Source organism: Solanum lycopersicum, chromosome 6, assembly GCF_036512215.1.
Source record: "Solanum lycopersicum chromosome 6, SLM_r2.1".
NCBI lineage: Eukaryota > Viridiplantae > Streptophyta > Magnoliopsida > Solanales > Solanaceae > Solanum > Solanum lycopersicum.
In genome coordinates, this window is record NC_090805.1 from 1,988,380 (window position 1) to 2,015,063 (window position 26,684).

The 26,684-nt window shown below is 34.7% G+C and overlaps 1 protein-coding gene across 1 annotated transcript; it reads right to left on the minus strand.

The window, feature by feature from the left end:
- Positions 1–184: 184 nt before the first annotated feature.
- On the minus strand, positions 185–24,725 carry LOC101261235 (myosin-6-like). Its single transcript, XM_004240423.5, has 39 exons — positions 24,381–24,725; positions 19,714–19,842; positions 19,379–19,522; positions 19,144–19,289; positions 18,910–19,066; positions 18,721–18,779; positions 18,477–18,636; positions 16,861–17,010; positions 16,636–16,772; positions 16,381–16,527; positions 16,135–16,236; positions 15,449–15,506; positions 15,261–15,362; positions 11,982–12,019; positions 11,698–11,824; positions 11,434–11,604; positions 11,200–11,331; positions 11,007–11,116; positions 10,871–10,931; positions 9,910–10,087; positions 9,624–9,829; positions 9,326–9,445; positions 8,375–8,473; positions 7,531–7,743; positions 7,286–7,425; positions 7,040–7,148; positions 6,897–6,947; positions 6,128–6,208; positions 5,862–6,032; positions 4,637–4,792; positions 4,338–4,514; positions 4,018–4,146; positions 3,866–3,936; positions 3,682–3,781; positions 3,540–3,596; positions 2,847–2,903; positions 2,612–2,692; positions 2,425–2,507; positions 185–613 (listed from the first exon to the last, which is right to left on the minus strand). The coding sequence occupies exons 1-39, from the start codon at positions 24,381–24,383 to the stop codon at positions 499–501; spliced, it is 4,527 nt and encodes a 1,508-aa protein (XP_004240471.1). The 5' UTR covers positions 24,384–24,725; the 3' UTR covers positions 185–498.
- Positions 24,726–26,684: the final 1,959 nt, after the last annotated feature.

The following is a 26,684-nucleotide window of genomic DNA, read 5'->3' on the forward strand; positions in this document are numbered from 1 at the left end:
AACCCGCAGCCGCTACCCTTTGGGTGTGCACAGGGTAAAATTCCTACTCCTATGCAATAGCGAGGTAACCCGGACCAGGCTCGAGTTCGACCAGAAGACAAACCCCTTGTTTTTGCTAGCAAGGGATTTCGAACTTGAGACCTCCAACATAGAAGTCCAACATGGTGTTTTGTTCTCAGAGATCTCCAAAACAATACCCCATGGCATTTACAAATATAAATTGGACAAGGATACAAAACATTTACACCATTCAATATAACCAAATATGCTTTTCTTTGCCTCCACCAAAAGAGATACAAAGCTCAACTGCTTACACACTACACCTTTTGCTATGAATTGTTACAACTATAAACAAAAGAAAATTATATTACATCAAGATATATTGGTAAAAAAAACTGAACTAGGAAAAGATGAATGTACAAGAAATCGAGGATGACTCTCGAGGATGGTTACTATAATTTTCGCGCAAACATGAGAAAATCTTGGTGTTCCTAGGCCTCACTCATGTAAAAATTGGAAGGCTGGATTCTCAAGAAGTTCGGTTGCAGGTTTTACATCTGTGAAATCCTTGACTTGAAGTGAATTTGAAACTTCTTCAATTGAGAATGGGATGCTGCAATTGAAAAGATGCACTTGTTAGAATTAGCTTCTTGAATCAACTCAGACATGTCAGCACATTTACTTTAGGTTGTGTTTTTAGGAGTCCTTTAGAATGGTTAACGTTTATATGTCTGTAGAATTACAGGGAACTTGTTGTACTTTATGTTTTTGTTAATTTCTTGTATACTGTTGTTCTGTGAGTGACATGATCAGTGAAGATCCATGTAGCCGACTTCAACTTGTTTGGGATTTAAGTGTAGCAGTAGTTGTAATTGAATGCATTCAAACTTTTTGATCAGGAAAAATTTGCAGTTAGAGCATGGAAGAAACAAGAGCTGCATAACCACATACTTCATGTCCTAGTTCGGTATCCCCCCATAAGTAAACGCGAATTAGAGAAAATGATGAGAGATCTTCCATAAGAAGCATATGGTGGAGCGAAAGAAAATAACAAACCTCCCTATAAGGGATGACTGGTTATGATAAGGAGAATAGATTCCATTTCTCATTCAATATGGTGAAGTTTAATAGTGGATGCAGTTCAAGAAAGAAAGACAGACTTCAGGTACATGCCAAAATTACCCTTACGATTTACGGTCTTAAAGATGTCACGACAATTCTAATGATTATAAAAGCATGTAATAAGGAGTACGAGTGTTGTGCTTGCTCTGACCACTAAGCCCATAAACTAACCTAGGTAAATCCATTAACTCCATTAGGTTTGTCCTACATAAGATAATTCAATCAATCCTTTGTTTTGGGAAAACTGTTCAATTCCTCTTCTCTGGAAAATCCGAAAGCTCTGCTTTGTGGCCTTTCACCATAAGATAGAGGACCGGAAAATTTTGGCATTCAAAGGTAATAATTTCCTAATATAGAAACATGCCATTTTTTCAAACAGAGAGAGTGTCATATAAAATGTTACAGAGAGAGTATAGTAAGTGGATGGGAAGGGATTATAAGGAAAGAGGACTTCACTTCATTGGCTTCACGCCGGGAATTAGAGGTACAATTTTTGGTTGGATTTTTGGTGTGGAAATTCAATCTTAAAGTAGGTGTGTCCACGGGTGTAAGCTTCACAGATGATATTATTGCAGCCATGGCTATCCTAATCACAAGAAGCACTTGAGGTTTATCATGGGAAATATGATCCAGAGAGTTAAGTTTTTATTGATATTGCTTACTGAAGAGGGGAGACATGAAAACAGGAAGAAGAGAGAATATGAAAGACAAAAAAGCGAAGAAAGCTGTTTCCATCAAATAATGTGCCGCATGGAATGCAATTCTTACAGCAAACAGTTTAAGGAGGACAAATTGGATTGTATAAGTTAGTGTTCAATGTGCAAGGATCAGATTCTTGTGTTATAGAGCAACTTCACAACCCTGGACAATGGAGTTATCCCGGAAATGGCGAAGTATGGAGGGCTCCCATTATGATTTTCTCTGATAATTTTGAATGAAGGGAACTGGTGGATGTTTTAAGGCAATACAAAAGAACTATGCTGTCTGGACTCTCAAAAAATGATGTCGTGGCCATGTTGGATCCTCCAAGAATGCACTTCTCTTGGAAGATTTGACACGCACGTGGTGACATATTTGAAAAATCCGAGCACAACAGGAAAAAAATGAGGAATATGAGAAGTTCCTTTAAGCTTCATTTATGCTTTTGTGCAATAAAGAGCACACTTACAAAACCCACATTGTACATACAGAGAGCTTCCAGGTTATATTTCTAAAGACACAATATAAGGCAAAATCATGATAGAAGCATCCAAATTTGGCAGAGGATGACATAACTTTTCCAAACATTGAATAGTTCCTCACCTTGGGTTATCATCTAACAAAAAAGAGTTGCTCTCGGCGTCGTTCGAGTCCTCTGTCATAAGTACCCTCATGTTAGATATGACCTGTCAGGAAAAAAGAAAATCCCTCAACATTCAACTATGACTGATATGAACATGCACAGGTAGGACTTCCATCGGAAAAATACCATCGGCCACGCATAACTTACATCTGGGGAGACACTTCGTGTATTGTATTTGTCATCCCAGTAAAGAGTACAAACTCTGTAAAGTTGCTGGACACTGAGAACCTGTAAAACCAGAATTTCACATTTTAAGGAAGGTGATATGGTTTATGCTCAATGAAATGGAAACCAGAAAAGAAAAAAAAATTGATAAACCAAGTAAAATGCATTTCCACTGGACTCAGAGCAAAGCTAATGTTGTTAGAGAAAACTGACTTACAGGACACAAATCATTAGTGATATCATCATACGAAATTCTGTACTTCTGATGTATAACCTGCAAAAGAGTAACAATTAACAGAAAACTCCATATCAATTGTGGATCGCACTGCATATGTATAGTTCTAAAAGGAAAGGCAACAATTGTCTTGCAACAGCCAAGTCTTAATAGCCATAATGCTTATATTGAAGCCCAAGAAATTAGTAAGTAACCAAAGAAACTCAGGGAAACTTCAGCAGTTACCCTTTCTACTAATTCATTTCCAGACACGATGTCTCAGAACTTTTCTCTTACACAATAAACCATATCTACTTGCTCAAACACTTTGATCTGAGATTGAAAGAGAACTTCACAAAAATAAAAAAGGATAAAGGAAATACTGATGTCACATTTAGATAGATTGACGAACCAGAACAACTTAGACTACCAGAATCAAATAATAGTGAGGCAACACGTTGAGGAAGTCAATATCCATGTAAAATATGTTAAGAGATAAATGAACATGAAAGGGTTCTTAAAATCTAGCATTTAATAACCTTGCAGTGCGGATATGCAAATTGGCCCATGTCCTACTCTTTCAGCATTAGGTCAGCGTTGAAAACTTGGTTTGTGGTAAGTTATGTGGCTACTTCTAATCAATGATACTAGAAGTAAAAAAAAATTAAAAGGAAGATTGAAATATATTAACATTACCAAGAATCCAACAACTTGTCGTATATGTTTGAGTTCATCCCAGGATGAGCCAGCATACTGCAAGCCAGGATTAAGTGAAACAAAAAAAAGGAATTAGATCCAAAAAATTTCATTTAGTTGATAACAGTGAACCATAAATTACCTCTTCCTTTGCTTGGGAGCACCACAGCTCTAGCTCAGCCAAGCCAGATTTAACATATTCTGCATTACTGAATGTACAACACTCCCGGCGAAGAAGAAAACTATGATTGCATAATTTAAATGAGATTAGAAAGCTTAAATTGACAAAGAACTAAAGACGACTTAAATAAGAAAACCGCGGTCACCTGTTGAAGAGCTGTACATTCATGTATGCAAAGGCTTGACTAAATATCTTCTGAACAAGAATTGGAGGCATCTGAGAATGGAAGGCAGAAATTATTAGCTTTCCTTATAACTAAAAAGATAGTGAAACAGGAATAGGTCTATGAGGCCTTACAAAGTTTTCTTTCAAAGTACAGAGAAGAGAATCAAGGCATTCAATTATTCCTCGCCAGTGATTTATTGAATAATCTTTGCCAAAGGATCGACCAGACTTTAGCACACTTCCTTTGGAGGTCCTCGGTGCCTGAATTTTCAACATATCATATATAATCCCATAGAACAGTAGAAGGGAAACATTTTAAACACATAATTACTTAAAACAAATTCACCTGTATAAGAGGAAAATCTTATACTCTCCCCACTATTTTCATTTTAATATAACGTTCACAATTTTTATTGAAGACGGTGGATTGCAGTTTGTAAAATTCAACATACCTGGATACACAAGGAAAGAAGTGACCCTAACTCTTTCTTCAAGTTATCACGAATAATTCCATACATTTTCTCGACATATGCTGTTAGCTGCTGTTTGAAAAGCAGAGCTGGGTATTTTGCTTGAACCTGGTGCACTACTCCAGCAAGATTGATGTCAGGAGAGGACGAGCGAAATCCCTGAAAACAAGAACACCAAAATCAGTTAGTACATACATGGGAGCAAAACTACTATAGCTACGATTTTAGTACTCTAAATCAATTTTAAAGAAGAACTAACTCAACATGAAAAGTTCTCATACCATTGTCATTCTCCCAAACAGGGATGTTGCAGGCTGTGGTTTATAGGTAGGAGTCGCACCACCTGCACTGTCTGGCTTCAGGCTTTTTTGGATTAGCAATAACAATGTCGAGGTATTTGACAGCCAGTACGCCATGTGGTCATCACTATCTTGATTCTGCAAAAAGCAGATTTCTCATCATATTCTAGTTTGTATTAAGTTTACTGAAACATGAACCTCCAAATTTAAGAAATTAATCGCATTTCTATCTTCGTATCACCTTAGGAGTCATTTTTTGAAGATTATAAGATTTCATCACAAAGCAGCAGAATGACACAGATATGCTTTAATAACAATGCAGGTTATAATGGCATTCACAGTAATTAAGGTAAGGAGCTGAAATACTTGCAGTCTTAATTATTTTAATGTAGGCACCATAGTTGTGTCAAATCTCACTTCACCTTCATTCTTCTTTATCAGGGATTCACTTACAGCGAGATATACTTTGTTCTAGTTCTACTTATCCTAAAGCCTTACTAAGTGATTCTCCATAATTCTAACTTCTGGTTGACTTTCTCGCTGTTTTTGCCAGTTAACACTCCATCATAAGCAATAAGCATGCACCATAGAACTATCCATCACCAAGTACCAGGCTCAAGGTAGATCCTTGGTGTAAACCCATCTTTACAGAATCCTCCTCTATCACCAACTCTTTAGACCGTGATGCTCCTTTGTACATATCCTTCATATAGTTGGTATGAATTTCTTGCTTCTTGAGCACCCACCAAATGATTTTCTAGGCATGTTACCATAAGATTTTCCATCACACCAATGAAAAATCATTTACATCAAAAAGTGTATTGAACTGCTATAAAACAACTAAAACTAATCCAAATGATTTGGTGCAAATATGATAATGTGATTATAACACTGATAAATCTTTTTGTCTTCGGAATAAGTTGTAACGCTGCTCTTATTGATGAATATCATAGTGACACTCTCCCAAATGATGATTTATATAAATGCTTTGCGACAATCAGAGGTGGAAGCAGGTCGATTATTTGTTTTCTATCAAATGCTGTCAGCAGGTAGTTGAGTGAAATCAGGAATAGCTAATGAAATTCTGTTGAAGCTTTGAGTTATTTCCATGTTAGTTTCATATTTCAATATAACTGGGTAAACACATTTTACTGCATTGTTTCTATCATTGTTTCAAAGTCATTAGTTGCATTCTCCATTTAGTTACCTCAATGGCAGAACCAATCATCTGCACTAAACGATCAAACACGCTAGTCTTTTCTGCTTCAAAAGATTTCCAGTGAAGAAGACATTTGTAGATGGTAAAAGCTGCAACAGGCTTGCTTTGACTGAATCCAACATCCTTCATCACACAGTTAATGAGTGCACCAATGTCTTCCTGCAGCATGGTTCACCAAGATATCAGTTTATAAAATGTTTCTCCGCCAAATATCATGAAATTTGACACAAAAGGTTCGCCAAGGAAGTACATACACGTTGACGGTCAATAGGAGGTTTCCTTGACTTGCTATTAGGGGTTTCAACTTTTTTAGCAGGTGTTGAACCCGGTGGATCCTGCAAAGTCAATCATCTAATAAGCATGGAGCATGAATTGGAATTTGACAACTACCAAACATTAGTGTGGAAAAATCAACCCATTTTTTAGTAATCCACTCAATCCGCCCTAGTTCAAAGGTGTTGAAGTATGATACCTTTTTATTTGACCCAAGGATCTTATACAGAATGATCCATCAAACTATTGAGTCAAAATGGATCAAAATAGTGTAACTCAACAGGTCAAAATGCAACACAAACCCGAGCATACGAAATGAAGTTTGGGGATTGGGAATTAACAATTAAGTAAATTTGGAAGACTTAAGCTAATAAATATATATTTTACATACTTTTTTCTGAAAAGCCAAAATAAAAAGGAGAAAAGGTTGGGTCATGTTGGACTGGATGGATTATGACCATGATGCAATTTGGTTTTGCTGCACTTGAGCTAAGGATCTTTCGGAAACACACTCTCTAACTCCATGACGTAGGGGTAAGTCTGCGTACACTCTACCCTCCCCGGAACCCATTTGTGGGATTTCACAGGGTATGCTGTTGCTGTTGTTGTATTTCACCCAACCAAACTATTATGTTGATTGTATTATGCTCTGTTTATAGATTTGACCCACCCAAGTTTGACCAAACCTGCTTATTTGTCACCTGTACCTCACATGATGTTGCAGGATGACAAAAAAAAAGGGTGTCTTACATTGGTTCTAGTTTCTTCTTTGAGGTGGTAGCCATTTTCTTCTATCTGCACCTACATAATAGTGTGTGATTACGCAGAATTTGTCAAACGGAAAGAGGGAAGGAAAAGAAACTAATGAATAATGGAATTTTTAAGGCAGATACCTTGGAAGCCAGACTAGGTGAATGATCTGAAACCTGCTTGGCTGGGGCTAACAAAGATTGCTGAAGAATCTGGTTCTCAGATTCCAAATCAAAATTCCTTTCCTGGAACCTATAACCAGAAAATGCAATGAGGAGTGGAAATGAATTACATTGAGTTATACTCACGAGCCAGTCTGTATAAAAATAAAATTGCCATAAAATTATCCATTCAAGCTACTTATGAGTTATGACATAAGCTCACTAAACCTTTGCATAGTAGTCTTCAACTGAACAATTGTAGACTCTGCATCCAGCACCTGCCTCAACCTCTCCTCACAAAGTTTGCTCGTCTCTTCATACTTTTTTTCTGTCTCATCAATCTTCTGTTCTAGAGAGCTTACCAAAGACTAAAATCAAAAACAAAAAGGAGCATCAAGAGTTGAATGCAAGTAGCTGTCCTGAATACAAGAAAGTCGTTTACACTTAAAACTCCCTTGTTTCAACAAACCTACCTTTAGTTTCTCATTTTCAACACTAAGTTTGTTCATCATTTCATGATCAACAACAGGAACTTCCTGAATAATAGGAACTTTCTCTGCCGCCCTTTTTGCAGTTTCACGTTCTTGGACAAACATTTCTTTTGTTTCCTTGAACTGAAGTTGAACTTCTTGCAAAGCTGATTGCAGTTTTGCGTTTTCTTGTGTTTTTGCTTCTTCCATGTCAGCCTACAAAAACAGAATTATATTGTTAAAACTAGAAGGCAGACTCTCAAAAGCATACAGTGGTGGAGACAGAATTCCACTTCGACAGAAGCAAATACTTCTAGTCAACTAGGCCCATCAATAAATTATGGTCCATTTCACTTCATGCTACCAGTTTGACTAAATAGGGAGTCTATATGTGATTCAAATCTCACAAAGGTCGTGTTGACAATGATGTGACTTGTGAGACACAACCAGAAAAAAGTCACCATATTCCTAAATCAGCAGTGGTTTCTATTTTTGAAACTGGTAATGTTCCTAAATCAGCAGTGGTTTTGTTTGTGTTTCCTTCGTCAAATATGATTATAGAATTGCATGTATGATGTACCTATTCCTGCTCTAAAGCTTTTCTTTGAAAAACATGACTGCAGTTAAAAAGTTTAATTTTTTTCATCCACAGCTTAACAAATCAACATGGAATCATATGAGGATTTACAGTATTAGATTCACGCTCAAACACTTCAAAGCTTTCACCAAGTCCATCATACAGCATTATTTCAAGATTGAGTTCCTCTAGGGCATTGTGTGTTCTATATGATTAAATCCTTTATAGTACAAGAATATGGCACAGCAGCATCTTAAGATAAAGAATTACCCTCATGCGTTTCTCCAGCTGTAGTCTCCAAGTTAATTCCTCAACTTGCTTCTCTAATTTATTCTTTGCAGCTTGAAGCGCACCAGTCTCCCTTGCAGCCTATGCAGAAATAAGTTAGAATGGAACTCCGAACAAAAATGGAACTGTTTGAAAACAAACAATAGATATTCATTCAAAAGTGTAGTAATAAAGAAAGGGTGAATTTCTCAAGCAGGCAAATTATCACATTGTTTCTTTAAACTGAGCATCGCGCATGAATTGCATAAACTTGAATTTCTAACCTTTAGTATCGATAAATTTAAAACTGGGGATTTCCCTGGAAGATATTAACTGTTGGATGTAACATGAGCTGGCACTTATATGTGAGATAAATCAAATCTGGATGAATATACAAAATATATTGAAACTTATCTGTCTTGCACAACACTTCATGGATCTAAAAAGCAAAGTCGACTTGACCATAGGGGAATTCAACAAAATGCAACTCTAGCAGCATGGCATTACTTATGTATTCAAAGACCAACTGGCTGCAAAAAATGAGTCCCTATTCTTTTTTTTTTCAACTTCAAATGGAAAAAAATGACTCCCTAATTTTTACTAGACACACATTTCCACTTGTGTACTATAGCTTGCAAGTTTTTGAAGGCAGTCCAGTTACTTAAAATGCTTATTAGAAGTTAATGCTGATCCCCTTCAAAGTATTCACTCTAAGTGCGAATGGCCTAAAGCATGAAAGAGAAATTAGAGGTCTAAATTTGATGTAAGCATGAGCAGTGGGAAGCATAACAGCAGTTAGTTTCTACAGGATTTAAGCATACAGTAATCTAATACATTTCCGAGAAATTTTAACTGTGTATCAACTCAGAATACAGATGCTAACAGAGGCTGTAGCAGCTAAGAACCTCTGGATCAATAAAAAGGATAAAGAGGAAATGACGAATGAAATATTACCATCTTAAGTTTCCGTAGTTCTCCACGAGCAACTCTAGCTCTCCAAGCACATTGAGTGGTAATAGCAGCTTTCTTGAGTTTCTTGTATTTCAATCGAGCTAAGAATGCACGAGAATGACTCTGTACATATAGCATGAGGATCATTATAAAGTGTGAATCACAACTTCCAAGGCATTAAGTTAATAAACAGGTAGAGCAATAACAGCAAGGATAACTATTCCAAATAGTCTGTTGATCCTAAATTAGAAAAATTTCTCAAAATTTCAAAGAATTATTCTTCCCTTACAAAAAAGTTTACCTGAATGATAATGGCAGCTTTTGTCTGCCTCCTGAATCGAACTTCATTGCGTGCAGCCATCCCACGCATTCCTGTCTGAACTGAAATGGCAGCAGAGCACAATTCTTTGTAACCCTTCCTAGCAAGATGCATGCGCATGTCTGTCTGGATCTTCAGACAAGCTGCTTCTCTCCGCAAACCCTCATATACACGTCGAGCAAGTTCTCCTGTAACGACAATGAGAAATGAAAACTTGATAGATTTTAATCTACGAATCCAAAAGCCAAGCGCATAGCAAATGAAATACCTCTGCACATCGATTGTATCCTTATTGCCAACTGACGTAACAATGTAAAATTTCTTCGAGCCATGTGAGAACGAACTTTCCTCTGAATGATGCTCGCCGATCTCCCTAGCACCTCTGTTCTGCGACTGTCTAGCTCTGCCATCTGCCCAGCCCTTAGAAATACTTTTGTTTTACCAATCTGAAAAGGCAAAATGGACAAATGATTCGCTTTCCTGAAGCCTCCTCCACATGGAAGACATCTCACACACGAAATCCAGAGGGATTCTGATTATTTATTTATTTTGCCTTTTTAGATCATTATAAGAATGAAATATTCTACATTTGACCTAGTAAAAAGACAAGGGAAGTATGAAATATGTTCCAGACATCAAAGATGGTGCTTGTGGTTTTTAAAGCCAACATCTTCTGCATATGATTATAGAACAAGAACCAAAAGAACACTGGGAAGAAGTATGAAAGGGATACACACTATCATAATCAGTGAAAACCCAAAACTAGAAAATTTCAAAAACTAAAAAAATCACAGTGCATCCATGAAATTACAAGAAAAAACAAGAAAGATGAGCATATAATACAACTGAACAATCTAACCAATAATACCTAGAATATAGAAATGCTAAGAAGGAAAGGAAGTACACATAGCAATGAGAGGAGGCCACCAGAAAGGCGAAAAAATTTACAGATCTATTATTCACCAAATATCTGACCTGCCAAAAGCCCGACAGGATTCAGGTGCGCAACAAATGCAAAATGGAACCACTGAAATTCTTTAAACATTTTACTGAATGAAGCATGTGCTAAAATGTGCTAGATAAATGTCAGTTAAAAGAGATTAAACAGACTTTCTATCAAGTGAGGTTATCACCTGAAATTAATTAGACTCCAAAATTACAGAAATGAACTGGAAAAGTTTGAGTTGCTTCATATTTACACTAAAACTTCTAATAGAGTAATGTATTACCTGATATCCTTGAAGGCCTACTTTCTCCAAAAGGCGCGTGCATGCAGTGACCTCGTCCGTACTGTCATGAGTTAGTCAGAAAAAATCACAGCACATTGACAATCTGATCAAACAGTACAAGGTAAATAATAGGTACCTTCCATCTAAAACTTCAGGCGAAAGGATGCCAAAGCGATCTAAAAATTCATAAAAGGGTCTCCGAGTAGGATATCCAGCACAGCTTATTCTTATTGCTTCCATCACTCCCTACAGAAGGAAAAACAGTGAGAACAAATTTTCCATTCATATATACGCCACCAATTTGGAAAAAAATCAACACATTTCCTTACCCCACAGCACAGCTGTTGCAGAACATTGTGATTCTCAAAGATAGAGGGCTTTAGCAGATTATTTGGCTTCACACATCGAATATAATGGGGTTCCGTTGCATTCAGAGTTTCAAGCAAAGACTGCAGTTGTTGCTGCAAAGTATATAAAAGAACATGTGATGATTCCATATATCTCGGTCTAATTGCATATATGAAAAGAGGAGCAAAATACACTAGAAAACAGAAGCAACATGCCTTGAAGCTAGAACCGATAGAAGAGAACTTTGACTGTTTTGAGGATTCTTCCACGGATTTTGGAAACAAACTAGATGCAAAAGAACACTTTGAAGCTCTCAGGAGTGCCTGATGTTCAGCAACAACATAGTCTTTGTTTTTATCCAGAAACAATTCTGTTTGATATGTGACCTGTAAGAAAAGAAAATGTAATATTACCCACAGCTTCAAAATAAAGTTTAAGATTTAAGCTCAAAATTTTTTACAGTGGATGAGAAGACTTACATCACCAGCATAATGGCAAATAGTGAAGTCAGAACGAGCCAACTTGGGCTTGCTGAATCGTTTATGATTTTGGAAAGTCTGATAGAGCTTCTGTGCAAACGTTTCATGAGTTGATCTTGGAAACATACTGCAAAAACAAAATAACAGTAGTCTGAATATCCTAAGCCCTGCGAAATGACTATAAATAGGGTAAACAGAAAGGATGTTTGGACGATCTAAACAATGAGAATGAAGAATAACAATATCTACTGAAAAATATAGTTCTTTATTCAAAATCAGCTTACCAAGCTTCATCAAGGAGTGCTATAATACCTCCTGGTTTCTGAGCAAGAGAAAGAACTGTTAAAATATGTTACTGGAGAAACAAAGTAGAAAACTAATTCCTGGTCCATCAATAAAAAACTATGGAAATTAGAGAATGAAATCAAAATCAACACAAAAGGGAGGTTTGTATGGAACATCTGTTGCAGATATCTTTGCCGGAAACAAGATTTCAGTCACTTAGCTCCCTCGGGTTGAGCCAACTTACAGAAAAAACGTGATTTCAGCCTTTAATACTAAAATAAAGTTTCTGGGTTTTTCTTGCTGAAATTGCGACATATTTACATATCTCAGCCTTCATAACCTCTCGTTTATATATTTTCTACTTTGATTGCTAAGAGGCTAGCCAAAATTTGATCCCGCACTTCATCAAAATCAGATTTTAGTCCAGCAAGTGTAACAACTAAAAACATCTTCTGGCGGTGCTCCAAAAATTCAACACATTTCATTGCCTATTCCTGTCCTAGGTGTGGACGAAGACCGAGACTGCACTTAAGTAGCGGGCACAACTCATCAAATTCTATTATTACCGCCTGAACCTGTCCTAGATAAGTAAACATATCCGAATTGTGCTTTTTAAGGTAGGTAAACCGAGAAATCATCTTATAAAAGTGGGATATTTCATTTGTGTATAGCCCACGAGCCTTTTTTCAAACTAAGAAGCAAGCTTGGAATAGTCGGACAACGACATTAACTTTGAATTTATAGATTTCCACAACAGACTACACAATTAAGCATCAATCTTCTTCTATTTGCCCCCTATCATTTTCAGTAATATCCTTAGCATGTTTGAACAAGTGATCCTAAACACCTTGTCCTTTACACCATAGCTAAACAGAACAAGATAAGTAGTTCGCACTACCTACCAAAGGTTTTGTGGTGACACCATGGTTCGGGTTGCTGGAAACCATAGATTTAGTACCAAAAACATCGGATCCGAGAAACACGAGGGGTCGAAGCAAAAAATAGAGTGTTATTAGTGTCCAAAAATTAGAGTGAATTCTGGTCCGAGACTTAATGTTGTCACTGGAATCTGGAAAATTAGTCACTATAACAGGAAAAAGTAGATCTGATCACCGGAAAATGGTCGGAATCAGGAAAAATCATATGAACAACCTCAGAATGAAGAAGCAAGACCACTGGAAAGTAATGCCGGAAACTCAACATCCGCCAGCGCATGAGGCACGTGGCGACGGAGATCTAAGCTGCAGATGGGGCGTGAGAGCGCACGGACCCAACTGCAGTGGAAATTCTTGCGTAGGGTCAGATGAGGGTTCCGATCCTATTGGTGGTACTGGCATATTCACCATACCCCTAGAGAAAAGAACCCTGGACCTGCAGTGTATTTTTCGGAAAATATGTCTTTTTTTCTCTCAAAAGATTTATTTTATTGCTTGGTCCTTGGGTCATGGACTCAAGTGCTTCTGACCAAATTGCTAGTAACAAATCTTTATTGTCTGATATTACTTACTTTCAATCCCTTCCCACTATTACTTAGCTAATGGTTCTCAAGCCATGACAACCAGAGCTAGTCAATCCAATCCCTTATCTTCCTTGACTCTAATAATTTTCTTTTGGTCCCTGGTTGTCCTTTTAACTTTCTGACGATCCGTCATATGGCTAGAACATTATATTGTTTCATCTCCTCCTTTTATAACTTCTTTGTTAAAAAGACCTCGGTACAGGAAAAATGATTGGTGAAGGGTGCTCAATTCTCCCAGCTCCACTACAGATTGCAGGCCTACTGATACTCCAGTGGATCCAAATGTTAGAACTTCTACCAGGCCAGGGAGAACCTCCTAGTGATCCTGGAAGATACAGGAGGTTGATAGGGAAGTTGAATTAACTCACTATGAGTCAACCTGACATTGCCTTTACAGTTCATGTTGCAAGTCAGTTCTTAGATTCTCCCAGGTGACGGTCACCAGAATGCAGTTATTTACATTCTTCAATGCTTAAAATCGGCTCAAGGGAAAGTACTACTTTATGAAGGCTAAGGACATTAGAAAATCGTTAGATATTCAGATGCAGATGGACAGTCACTCTATAACAGACGATCCACTTCTAGTTTCTAGGTTATAGTTGGTGAATTTTGATTTTTCAGAAAAGTAAGAAACAAAATGTGATAGCTAGATCTAGCACAGAAGAAAAACATCGGGCTATGGCAGTGGCAATATGTGAACTCATATGGATCAAGCAACTAATGAAGAAGTTGAAATTTGGAGAGATTAAAGAAATGGAACTTGTGTAAAAATGAAGTTGCACTTCACAGTGCATCGAATCCAGTATTTCACGAGAGGACTAAACACATAGAGATTAATGGTCATTTTGTCAAAGGGAAGTTACTCGGAGGAGACATTATCACAGGGTTCGTCCGGATAACTGATCATCTTTCAGACATATTCATCAAGTCCCTAGATCGTTCCACAACAAAATATATATAGCAAGCTTGGTACATATAATTTGTATACACCAACTTGAGGGAGAGTATTAGAATATTCTAGAAGACATGTAAATATAGTAGGTAGCTTATTTACCCCTATTGTGATCAAGCATTGATTTTTATTGGTTTCATTTCCTTTTTAGGACATGTAAACATAGATATTTAAATCTCAATAACTTGAGGAAATAATAAAGTTGAGGTTTTTCACAACACTCTCTTCTTTCTCACAACTTTAGCCTCTGAAGGATTGCTCTTGTTGTTCTTTTTAGTTTCAGTGAAGTGCTTAGAGGAATAGCGGTTCCTCTGTTTGTTTGGTCTAATAAAAAGATTTTTCATCACTGCAAGCACTCTCGCTTAGCTACCACTTGTCTTTGCTTCCTTATTTCTAAAGCAAACCAGACAGAAGTCAGTAGAGAAAGACTTTTTATTACGTTATCCAGACATCTCCTCTAAGTGAATTTCATCTTAACTTTATCAGCTGCAGCTTCTACAACCTTTTTTTAATTAAATAGAGCTGCAACATTGAACTTATATCCAAGATCAACCAAATATAAGTGACAATATAATTCCTGGAGAAGACAACATATTCTTAAGGAAACAACCTGATGTATGTAAATGGAAGAAATTTTACAAAAGGGAAATGGAGGAGGGTAAGAAAAGGGATTGACTGGACATGCTGCATCAAAGTACACAAGGAACAGCTTTCTTTTAACTGGGTCAAAAAAGCTGAAACTAAATAATGTGAAGTCATTTACAAGTAAACAAATGTAAGATATAAAAAGCAAATCTAAGCACAAACCTTTTCTATTAGTTCCAGAATATCTTTATTATCAATGAACTCAATGTAGCTCCAGTCAATTTCTTCTCTTGTATACTCTTCTTGTTCCATTTTGAAAACATGCTGACAGACCACATGCAGGTATGATAGAGATGAGTACAGTAGTAATGATAGATCAACAAACTCAAAGATGAGAAAATAACCAGAACCTGATTGAAGTGCTGCTGCAGTTTCTCATTGGTCAAATTGATACAGAATTGTTCAAAGCTGCAGAAATAAAGAGCATCAGAAGTATGATTCATAGCTGCAGAATAAATAGCATCAGAAATATTGAGCAATCTACACTGGATCCATGACTAGTAGGCTTTCAGAATAAAAAACTGATACTGCAGTTTAAGGAAAGAGTACAAAATTAGAAAGATCACAGAAGAAGATCTTTCACTCAACAAGAAGTTCAATACTGAATTTCCCATTTAAGATTATATGGGCAATTTCATCCCATTGATGGCAGTCTAATGGTTGCAAGCCCATCTAATTCAATTACAAAAAAATCAAAACCTAAGTGAATATTTTATAAATTTGACATTCTCTTTAGGCGACAACCAAATAAAGAGGAAATAAGATGCATCTAACTGCTCATAACTCGTGTATTAGGCACCAGAAAGCAAAGACAAGAACATAGTAAATAAAGGGTTGTGACTTGACAATTAATGATGCTTATGGCAATTGTGCTATGAGTCCTCTGTCAAGTGGGCTAAAGATAAAGAGAGTCACGATTAACTGAAAGATATAAAATAATCAACTGCTTGCTGATATGCTAAGGCAATTATATACAGTTCATTCAAGAAGAACACATCTCATACAATCCAAACAAAAAGGCATACCAGTCAAGCACCTGTTAGTCTTGAAACTCTCAAATCCATATATATCCAGCACACCAATCAAAGATTTCGAATTTGGATCTTGACCAATTGAATTATTAATCTTATCTACCAGCCTGAAATTGAAATTGAAGAGCATACGTAAAAAATCAAAGTCATTACTGCTTAACAAATTCTGCTACGGAGTAGTAAGTGCTTCAAATACATGGCAGAAAAGTGATGGTCTGATTCACTGACTGCCCAGTAAAGTTTAAGCTCACCAATCAAACAATCTCGAGTATACTACTTTTGCCAAAGCATCTCTACTGATAGCTGCTGCTTCTGGATCCAGCCATTTGGTGATGGTTTCACCACGTGTTACAATAACACGCTTGCAAAGTGAATCCTCAAGAGCCTTCATGTCACACCTAGGAAATATTAGAAGTTCAAAAGTGCTGCACTTTTTCTCTTCGAGAAAACCTTCCGCCTAGTAATAGAATGGAAATTAACCTCAATGAGCCAATTTCATCACTTACATGAACAGATCAGCTGCAGTTCTCAGATGAAACCAAGATTTTTCATCTTTGGGAGCTGAGGAGTCCATCTCCTTCCCCTTTGAAAATTCGACGTTTCCAAGATGGAGAATTGCAGCGACTACTCGAAATATTGCATCCTGGGGAATTGTGAGAGTGTGAAATAACCGTTTACTAAAATTCTACCCTTGAATATATTTTTCTGTCTCTGCAACTTTTCAAATATACCTGCTCTTCCAAACTTATTCCTACAACATCCATTGCCCTTCTAGTAGCTAGGTATTCTTTTGAATCATCAACCCCATCCAGCTGATAGCAATTTGATTGATTTAGATAATGAAACGACCGAGGGTGATCCAACTTGTACCTTTGAATATCCTGAGAGTGGAGAACAGAATCAAACTGGCAAAAATTCCAAGTCTTGTAACTAAATTTAATCAAGATTAGTAAAAATGCAAAGTAGTATGTTGTCTCTAGTTTCTTTTCGGTGTACTTATGAGGTCCAATCTATATAGAGGATTGGATCTCTTTTCTCAAGAACCATATTTTGGTGTAGGTTCTCTTATTTTGGTATATGGCTTGTATACAGAATTTCCACCATCATCAATAAAATTATTTTACTTAATCAAACCCAAAAAAAAATAAAAAATTAGCAGGCTGGGAATGAGAACGCTCCAGGGGAATCTTTATAGCTCAGTTGGTTGGCTACTTGAACGCCCACCTTGTTGGCGAGCGTTCGATTCCCAACATTGTAGTCCCCTTCCCCTACCCTAATTTTTTTTTAAAAAAGGGGGAATGGGAACACCTACCTATGAGTTCATCCACCTACTTAGCAGGAGTACCAATTGTTACAAAATGCTGTCTGGCCAATTTATTATATTCAATCTGAGGCTTCTCACAGACCTATTCTAAATCGTTCTTTAATCGCTACAAGTATTTCGCCCTAGCTCTCTAGTTCTATTAGCTATAGTTACATTTTTTGGCACATGGAAAGTGGAAAGGCAGAAGCGTCGGCTAGTCAGTCACGGACTACTTGACTTCCTTATGATGATTCAATGTTAATGACCTCATTCAACCTTTTTTTGAGCCTTTGGAATTTTCAGGATCAAGGTGCATATCCCAATGAGCTGAGAAAAACTAAAGCATGGTATTCCAGCAAGAGTCATGCATTCTTCTGTGAGGACTAACATGGCTTTAACATAGAATAAAGTTTCCTGGTAGTGTTTGGATACGTTCTGTTCATTTTGGGATTCTCAAAGCATAAAGTGCAGTGCAATCATTGGATTATGAGGGTTCAGAATTCTGCCGGTTGCACAAAATACAAGCAGAAAGAATAACTGCCAGATTCAACCAGACTTGTCTTGCAAATAACACAGATGACGGGTTCTCTGTCGTGGAGCAACAAAATCAATGAGATTGTTCTCTCAAGTCAATGACGAGATGGCTTTATTGAACCCCCTCAACCTTCATTTTATGGTGACAGATTCATATAGTCAAGGGATGAGTCAATGAGGAACACGCCTCTCATTGAAAGATAATTATATTCTTCTATCAGGCATATGGAATGAAGCATTTGGTGTACAAGGCAGAGAGTGTTGCCTAAAGATTTTTCTGATTACAACACCTACCTTCAAGCTCACTTGCAAAAAATAGATATGGTTTCAACAAGGATAAAATCCACTTCTTACTGTATTAAGTTTTATTAGATAGCATGAATTTTTTCACTTTGAGAAATGTATGAGCGTGGAAATGAATTTCCAATGGAAAAACAAAGATAAAACACCATGGTTTCAGAACATCTTCTGCAAAAGCAGTTCTTGTTGAAGTAAATACTGGAGCATTACCTTTGGTGGTGCAGCACAAATCATGTAGAAACAGTGATAATTTCTCTCTGGATCAGAAACTTGGCAAACACGAGATCTTTCCAGTAAATATGTTCTGATAGCGGCTCCTGAAATCCTTCCTCTCTGGTCAAACTGGATCTCCACAAACTTGCCAAATCGACTGCATCTCGGTTTAAGATATATTAACAACAATGTGTGATGATACAAGATGCTCTAAAAATTTAGCTAACTTTAGCTGTCTAACCTTGAGTTATTGTTTCTGACAGTCTTTGCATTACCAAATGCTTCCAGAACAGGATTTGACTGCAAAATGCACAAACGTATCTAAAAGTTAAGCCTGAATCCTAGAATCGAATTGTGCAAGACAACCAACTGTCAGAGTTTTGCAAATCTTTCTGCTAAAATTTATGGTAAAAGATCTACAACATCTTACCTCCAGGACTTGCTGCTCAACTGTTCTACCCTCAGCTTCAGCTCTGCCTCCCATGTAAGCAAGATAGCGCATTAGCTGCTTCGTGCTTTCTGTTTTGCCAGCCCCACTCTCCCCGCTAACCAATATTGATTGACTTACTCCTTCATTAATCATAAGTCTGCAAGGAAAGGGAATATTCTCTTACTGAAAATGCAAAATAAAGGGCTTGATCCATAAATATGGGACAGTGCACACCTGTATGCTGCATCTGCAAGAGCAAAAGGATGAGGGCTCAGCTCTCCAAATGCGGCACCTTTATATTGGGCCATCATATGGCTATCATATAAGTGAGGCAATCTTCTAAAAGGGTTGACCGCGATTAGTATATTCCCCGTATATGTCTGAAACAACCATCTACAAGGTTAGTTCAATAAACATTAAGTTTAAGGAAAACGAAAAGATAACAACGAAATGACACCAAAAAACTCACATATATTTCATTAATATCATATCTAGTCTTTAAATTGTGCAGGACTCCTGGTTCGTGCAAATAAGCAAGCTTTGTCATATCATCAACACCACTAGGTGGAGCTTCAGCATCTTTAGGGTAGAGGTTACAAGACTTAACAACCACCTGAAAATTGACAAGAAACAAGAGGAACGAGACTCGGTCAATCCAACAAATCTGCTTAGTTGATAACTTCCCAAGATATGGTGGGAACAGTACGAGTCCTTGTCTAATTTTGAACATTACTAGACATAAGAAGCAAGTTATCATTAACTACTTTAGTGCAATCTGATGCTATAAGCGACGTTGTAACGTACCATCTTCCCAGAAGTACAAGAAACCTTGATGTCTGCACCATTGACCTCTAAGACTTCCCCATCTATCCAGGCTACATCAGGATCTTGCACCCAAACAAGCGATCCCGCCCCTAAGCTAACTGAAGCAGCCTGCAAATCCAACAATGTAATATTCTTCAGTAAGTATATGGAATATCATCCATAACAGACACTTTCTAATCCTTTAATCTGGCCTTAGGAATAAGCAAAATGGTTAAAAATTCAATTTGAAGCTGCCAGACAATTAAAAACAATAACGCATATAGATATCAACAGATAAAGCAATGAGAAATAAAGAAAGCCTTCTAATTAATAGAGATAATGCTACATGACACTGAACTTATTGAAGACATAAAATATGCAGAAAGTTTCCAGCTCATTAAACTAGAAAATAGCCATGACTGTAATATAAAATGTGGAATTTGTTAAACCCTTTATCCGGCCGGAGAGTGTGTTACAGTCTGCTCACCATTAAGAGCGGTAAACCACTAACAACTAGTAGCAAAATGCATGAGATTTCTCTGTAAAAGGTTGTTCACAACAATAGTTTAAGGAGTACAAGAGCTTCAGAAGGTATTAGCCAAGAATAACGCGAAAAAATCTAGTACTCCATCTGTCCCAATTTTTATGACTCTCTACATAGCAGATGGTACATGATTAGGTAGAAGGTTAGTAGGTAGTGGTGTATTCTCGAGTTGTCTGTCCAACTAGTTGTCCTAGTTTTGCTCCTGTAGTTTCTTATCCTTCAATTTCTTTTACTATCTGCTATTTCTTGTACTTTGACTATCGAATTGTTCAGTGCAGTATGGTTCCGTTACTATTCGTTGTGTGTGCTACTATGAGTTGTTGCTTGAACTTTTGTTACTTTCTTGTGTGTTTGGCTTTGGACTGTTTTTCCTTGACCCGATGGTCTATCGGAAACAATCTCCCTACCTCAGAGATAGGGGTAAGGTTTGCCTATACTCTACCTTCCCCCTCCCCAGACCCCACTTTATGAGATTACACAAGGTATGTTTTTTGTTGTCTTTGTTTTGGGACGTTGCGAAGTGTTTCACACCATTCCATTGTTATGATCGTCATATCAAACTAGCTTTACAGAGTACTCTGATTTTTTTTTCTTTTTCTATTCGTAGTATAACATATGAGTCAAATTTAACATCTTAATATCTATACAAGTGGAAAATCATCACATAGAATTGGATAGACAGAGTAATTAAAGCAAAAATCAAAATAGTTCCTTTAACTTCATTAAACCAAAGCTCGAATTTGAAACAGTAACTTAGCAGAAGAACATATATTAACAAGCCTTAATCAATTACTAAAGCAAATGAGACCAGAATATGTTCAAAAGTTTGAAGAGAAAATATTCCATTGCACAGTCCACAACACAAGTGAAATAAACTCTAAATAAACTCAAGAACAAGATAATAATTGAATACCATCAGATACAACGTGGAAATGAAAAACGCACAAAATATTTAAGATATGAAAATCAACAAATGTTGTATATATCAATTTGTTTGTGTTAACCAATCAATTTCCATCAAAAAATCAACCCCATTTCTGTTCAACTTTCAACTTCACTTTTAAAACAATGTGAAATATGAAATACACACTAAATGGAACTCAACAGGACACCATTTTTAACATATGAAGATCAACCAAATGCTCTTATATATCAATAACAAAAAACAAAAACAAGAAAACAAGATGGTAATCAAATACTATCAGATAGATTCTTGAAGCAGGTTCTTAATCAGCCCAATACTTAATCGACCCCATTTCTGTTTCAACTTTACTCTAAAACAATGTGATATATAAAATACACACTAAGTGAAACTCAACAAGAAACCATTTTTAACATATGAAGATCAACCAAATGATGTAAACCAATAGCTAAAAACAAAAACAACTAAACAAGTTGACAATCAAATACCATTTTCTAAATAACTCCTATACGGCACAAATAACCAATCAATTTCCATCAAAAATTCAACCCCATTTCTGTTTCAACTTCAACTTTACTCTTAAAACAATGTGAAATATGAAATACACACTAAGTGAAACTCAACAAGACACCATTTTTAACATATGAAGACCAACCAAATGCTGTAAACCAATTTCTGAAAACAAAAACAACTAAACAAGTTGATAATCAAATATCATTTTCTAAATAACTCCTATACGGCACAAATAACCAATCAATTTCCATCAAAAATTCAACCCCGTTTCTGTTTCAACTTCAACTTTACTCTTAAAACAATGTGAAATATGAAATACACACTAAATGAAACTCAACAAGACACCATTTTTAACATATGAAGATCAACTAAATGATGTAAACCAATAGCTAAAAACAAAAACAAGTAAATAAGTTGGCAATCAAATACCATTTTCTAAATAACTCCTATACAGCACAAATAACCAGTCAATTTCCATCAAAACTTCAACCCCATTTCTGTTTCAACTTCAACTTTACTCTTAAAACAATGTGAAATATGAAATACACACTAAATGAAACTCAACAAGACACCATTTTTAACATATGAAGATCAACTAAATGATGTAAACCAATAGCTAAAAACAAAAACAAGTAAATAAGTTGGCAATCAAATACCATTTTCTAAATAACTCCTATACAGCACAAATAACCAGTCAATTTCCATCAAAACTTCAACCCCATTTCTGTTTCAACTTCAACTTTACTCTTAAAACAATGTGAAATATGAAATACACACGAAATGAAACTCAACAAGACACCATTTTTAACATATGAAGATCAACCAAATGATGTAAACCAATAGCTAAAAACAAAAACAACTAAACAAGTTGACAATCAAATACCATTTTCTAAATAACTCCTATACGGCACAAATAACCAATCAATTTCCATCAAAAATTCAACCCCATTTCTGTTTCAACTTCAACTTTACTCTTAAAACAATGTGAAATATGAAATACACACTAAGTGAAACTCAACAAGACACCATTTTTAACATATGAAGACCAACCAAATGCTGTAAACCAATTTCTGAAAACAAAAACAACTAAACAAGTTGATAATCAAATATCATTTTCTAAATAACTCCTATACGGCACAAATAACCAATCAATTTCCATCAAAAATTCAACCCCGTTTCTGTTTCAACTTCAACTTTACTCTTAAAACAATGTGAAATATGAAATACACACTAAATGAAACTCAACAAGACACCATTTTTAACATATGAAGATCAACTAAATGATGTAAACCAATAGCTAAAAACAAAAACAAGTAAATAAGTTGGCAATCAAATACCATTTTCTAAATAACTCCTATACAGCACAAATAACCAGTCAATTTCCATCAAAACTTCAACCCCATTTCTGTTTCAACTTCAACTTTACTCTTAAAACAATGTGAAATATGAAATACACACTAAATGAAACTCAACAAGACACCATTTTTAACATATGAAGATCAACTAAATGATGTAAACCAATAGCTAAAAACAAAAACAAGTAAATAAGTTGGCAATCAAATACCATTTTCTAAATAACTCCTATACAGCACAAATAACCAGTCAATTTCCATCAAAACTTCAACCCCATTTCTGTTTCAACTTCAACTTTACTCTTAAAACAATGTGAAATATGAAATACACACGAAATGAAACTCAACAAGACACCATTTTTAACATATGAAGATCAACCAAATGATGTAAACCAATAGCTAAAAACAAAAACAACTAAACAAGTTGACAATCAAATACCATTTTCTAAATAACTCCTATACGGCACAAATAACCAATCAATTTCCATCAAAAATTCAACCCCATTTCTGTTTCAACTTCAACTTTACTCTTAAAACAATGTGAAATATGAAATACACACTAAGTGAAACTCAACAAGACACCATTTTTAACATATGAAGACCAACCAAATGCTGTAAACCAATTTCTGAAAACAAAAACAACTAAACAAGTTGATAATCAAATATCATTTTCTAAATAACTCCTATACGGCACAAATAACCAATCAATTTCCATCAAAAATTCAACCCCGTTTCTGTTTCAACTTCAACTTTACTCTTAAAACAATGTGAAATATGAAATACACACTAAATGAAACTCAACAAGACACCATTTTTAACATATGAAGATCAACTAAATGATGTAAACCAATAGCTAAAAACAAAAACAAGTAAATAAGTTGGCAATCAAATACCATTTTCTAAATAACTCCTATACAGCACAAATAACCAGTCAATTTCCATCAAAACTTCAACCCCATTTCTGTTTCAACTTCAACTTTACTCTTAAAACAATGTGAAATATGAAATACACACTAAATGAAACTCAACAAGACACCATTTTTAACATATGAAGATCAACTAAATGATGTAAACCAATAGCTAAAAACAAAAACAAGTAAATAAGTTGGCAATCAAATACCATTTTCTAAATAACTCCTATACAGCACAAATAACCAGTCAATTTCCATCAAAACTTCAACCCCATTTCTGTTTCAACTTCAACTTTACTCTTAAAACAATGTGAAATATGAAATACACACGAAATGAAACTCAACAAGACACCACTTTTAACATATGAAGATCAACCAAATGCTCTTTACCAATAACAAAAAAAACAAGGATCATAATCAAATACCATTTTACTCCAATCAGCTTCTTGATCAACCCAATACAGATTTCTTTCAAGAATCTAACCCAATTTCTGTACAATTTCAACTTTATACTAAAACAAAAAATTAAAAAAATATATTTTTGAACTATCTTTCAAGAATCCAACCCAATTTCTGTACAATTTCAACTTTATTCTAAAAAAAAATTAAAAAAATATATTTTTGAACTTCCCTTTAATGGGGTTTTGTTTCTGAAAAAAAATTGGGAAAAAAAAAATGAAGGCTTTACGGTTTTCTTTGTCTTTTCTTTGCTCTTTGCTTTTTCTTAGTTCATAATTAATTAGTACTAAGATATTTTTAATGTGCAATTTGTAATTAAAGAGTTGTAATTGAAGTATTTAAACAACAAGTCAATGGAAAAAATAATAATAAATGGAATACCAAGTCTACCATGATAATTCATGTATCTTTTTTTTTTTCAACTGACATTATGTCGTTAGTGATCGAATTATAATCAAGATCGATAAAATTTTAAAAATTAAGTTTACACATATAATTTTATAGTTTTAAAAGCTTCAGTTATATGTATCTCATGTTTGACCTGTCGAACTTTAAAAAATTCAGATGTATTTCACGTCAAAATAACATTTTTTTAGCTATGTTGAACCTAATGATTCTTACGTTATGTTTTAGATGATCATCTTGAGTATGAGTAGTTTCTTATTAGTCATTGTAGTGGTAATTGATATGTTGAAAATAATAATCAACAATTGTACTTTTAAACCTGATAATAAAAATAAAAAAATTACTATTTTCTTCGAGTATAAAATGTACTATAAAATTTAAGTATTTTTATATATTAAAAAAAAAGGAGGAGGGGAGGTTTTTGTTTGAAGTTTATGAATTCGATTATAAATTATATAATTTGAAAAAATTGAATATGACTTAACTAAGAAAGGTTAAAATGGACTATTAAATATAATTTTTACGTAATTAATTTAATTGGCCATGATTAAAAAGAATTATAATTTTTAATATTTGAAAATCTCTGTTCAATGTTGTAACCTTTTTTGTTTCTTTTAAAATTTTGAACATCACTTTGTAAATTGCTTTTTAATAAAGATTGTGAGATTCTTTAATAATTAAAAATGTATAGTAAACAAACAAGGGTCAATTTTGTAGCAAGCAATAGGTCAACTAACATTTATTTGTAATATATATAAATATATATAAATAAAGTCATTTTCGTGAATTTAAATTCAAAACCTCTAATAAAGATAGAGTTTGAAATTTGACGTGACTTTTTTAATATTTTAATATTTTTTCATCTTTTATCAAAATTTAATAATTAGAGTTTGTTATAATTAAAAATAAATGTTCTTGGAGAATGTTTTTATCTTCTGCCGCTCTTGCTGATGTAACACAAACTTTTTTGTAACCAAAATAGAAACTTTTCATAGAGAAATTTGTTAAGGATGCACTTTTTTTTCTTTTATTCGATGTTTGATATTTGTATTAGAATTCGATTAATTTAGATTGACATCGAAAGGGGCTCATTATTAAATAGCGCTCTCTACCAAAGATTTTCTTATGGGGATAGTTTCAAATATATATAATAAAGTAATTAGTTTATAACTAATATAGTCATATTTTTATTTACATAAAAAAAATTAAAATTCACAGAAAGTATATACTGTCTATATATTATAATACACTAAAAAAAACTTAAATATATATTTACATATACATGATGTATACATCAACTATACACTATGATACATTCAAAAAATAGAATATAACTCAACTATGTATAAGTATAGTTTGATTATCTAAGTTTGATTAACTCAAACTTATTTTTAAATAATAATCTCAAATTTTAAATATAAATTTTTCTCGATATTTAATTTTTTTATATATATATAATTCACTTAAATGATTCCGTTCATAAAAACACGAAGAAAATGAAAAAAAACGCATAAGAAAGAGAGGCTACCGTCTGCCGTTTTTGATAAACAAATAATAATATATGATTGAGCTGTCATTTTTTCTAATTTGTTTAATTTCAAATATATATAACAAAGTAATTAATTTATGATAAATATAACCATGTTTTATTTTTATAAAAAAATATTTAAAAGTTATAAAAAGTATACATTATATATACATTATGATACATTAAAAAAATTAAATATAACTTATTTTTACATGATCTATACGTTAACTATGTAATATGATATACTAACTATACATTATGATATCCTAAGAAAAACTAAAAATAATTTACTTATATGCATAATCTATACACTGATTATACACTATGATCCATTCAA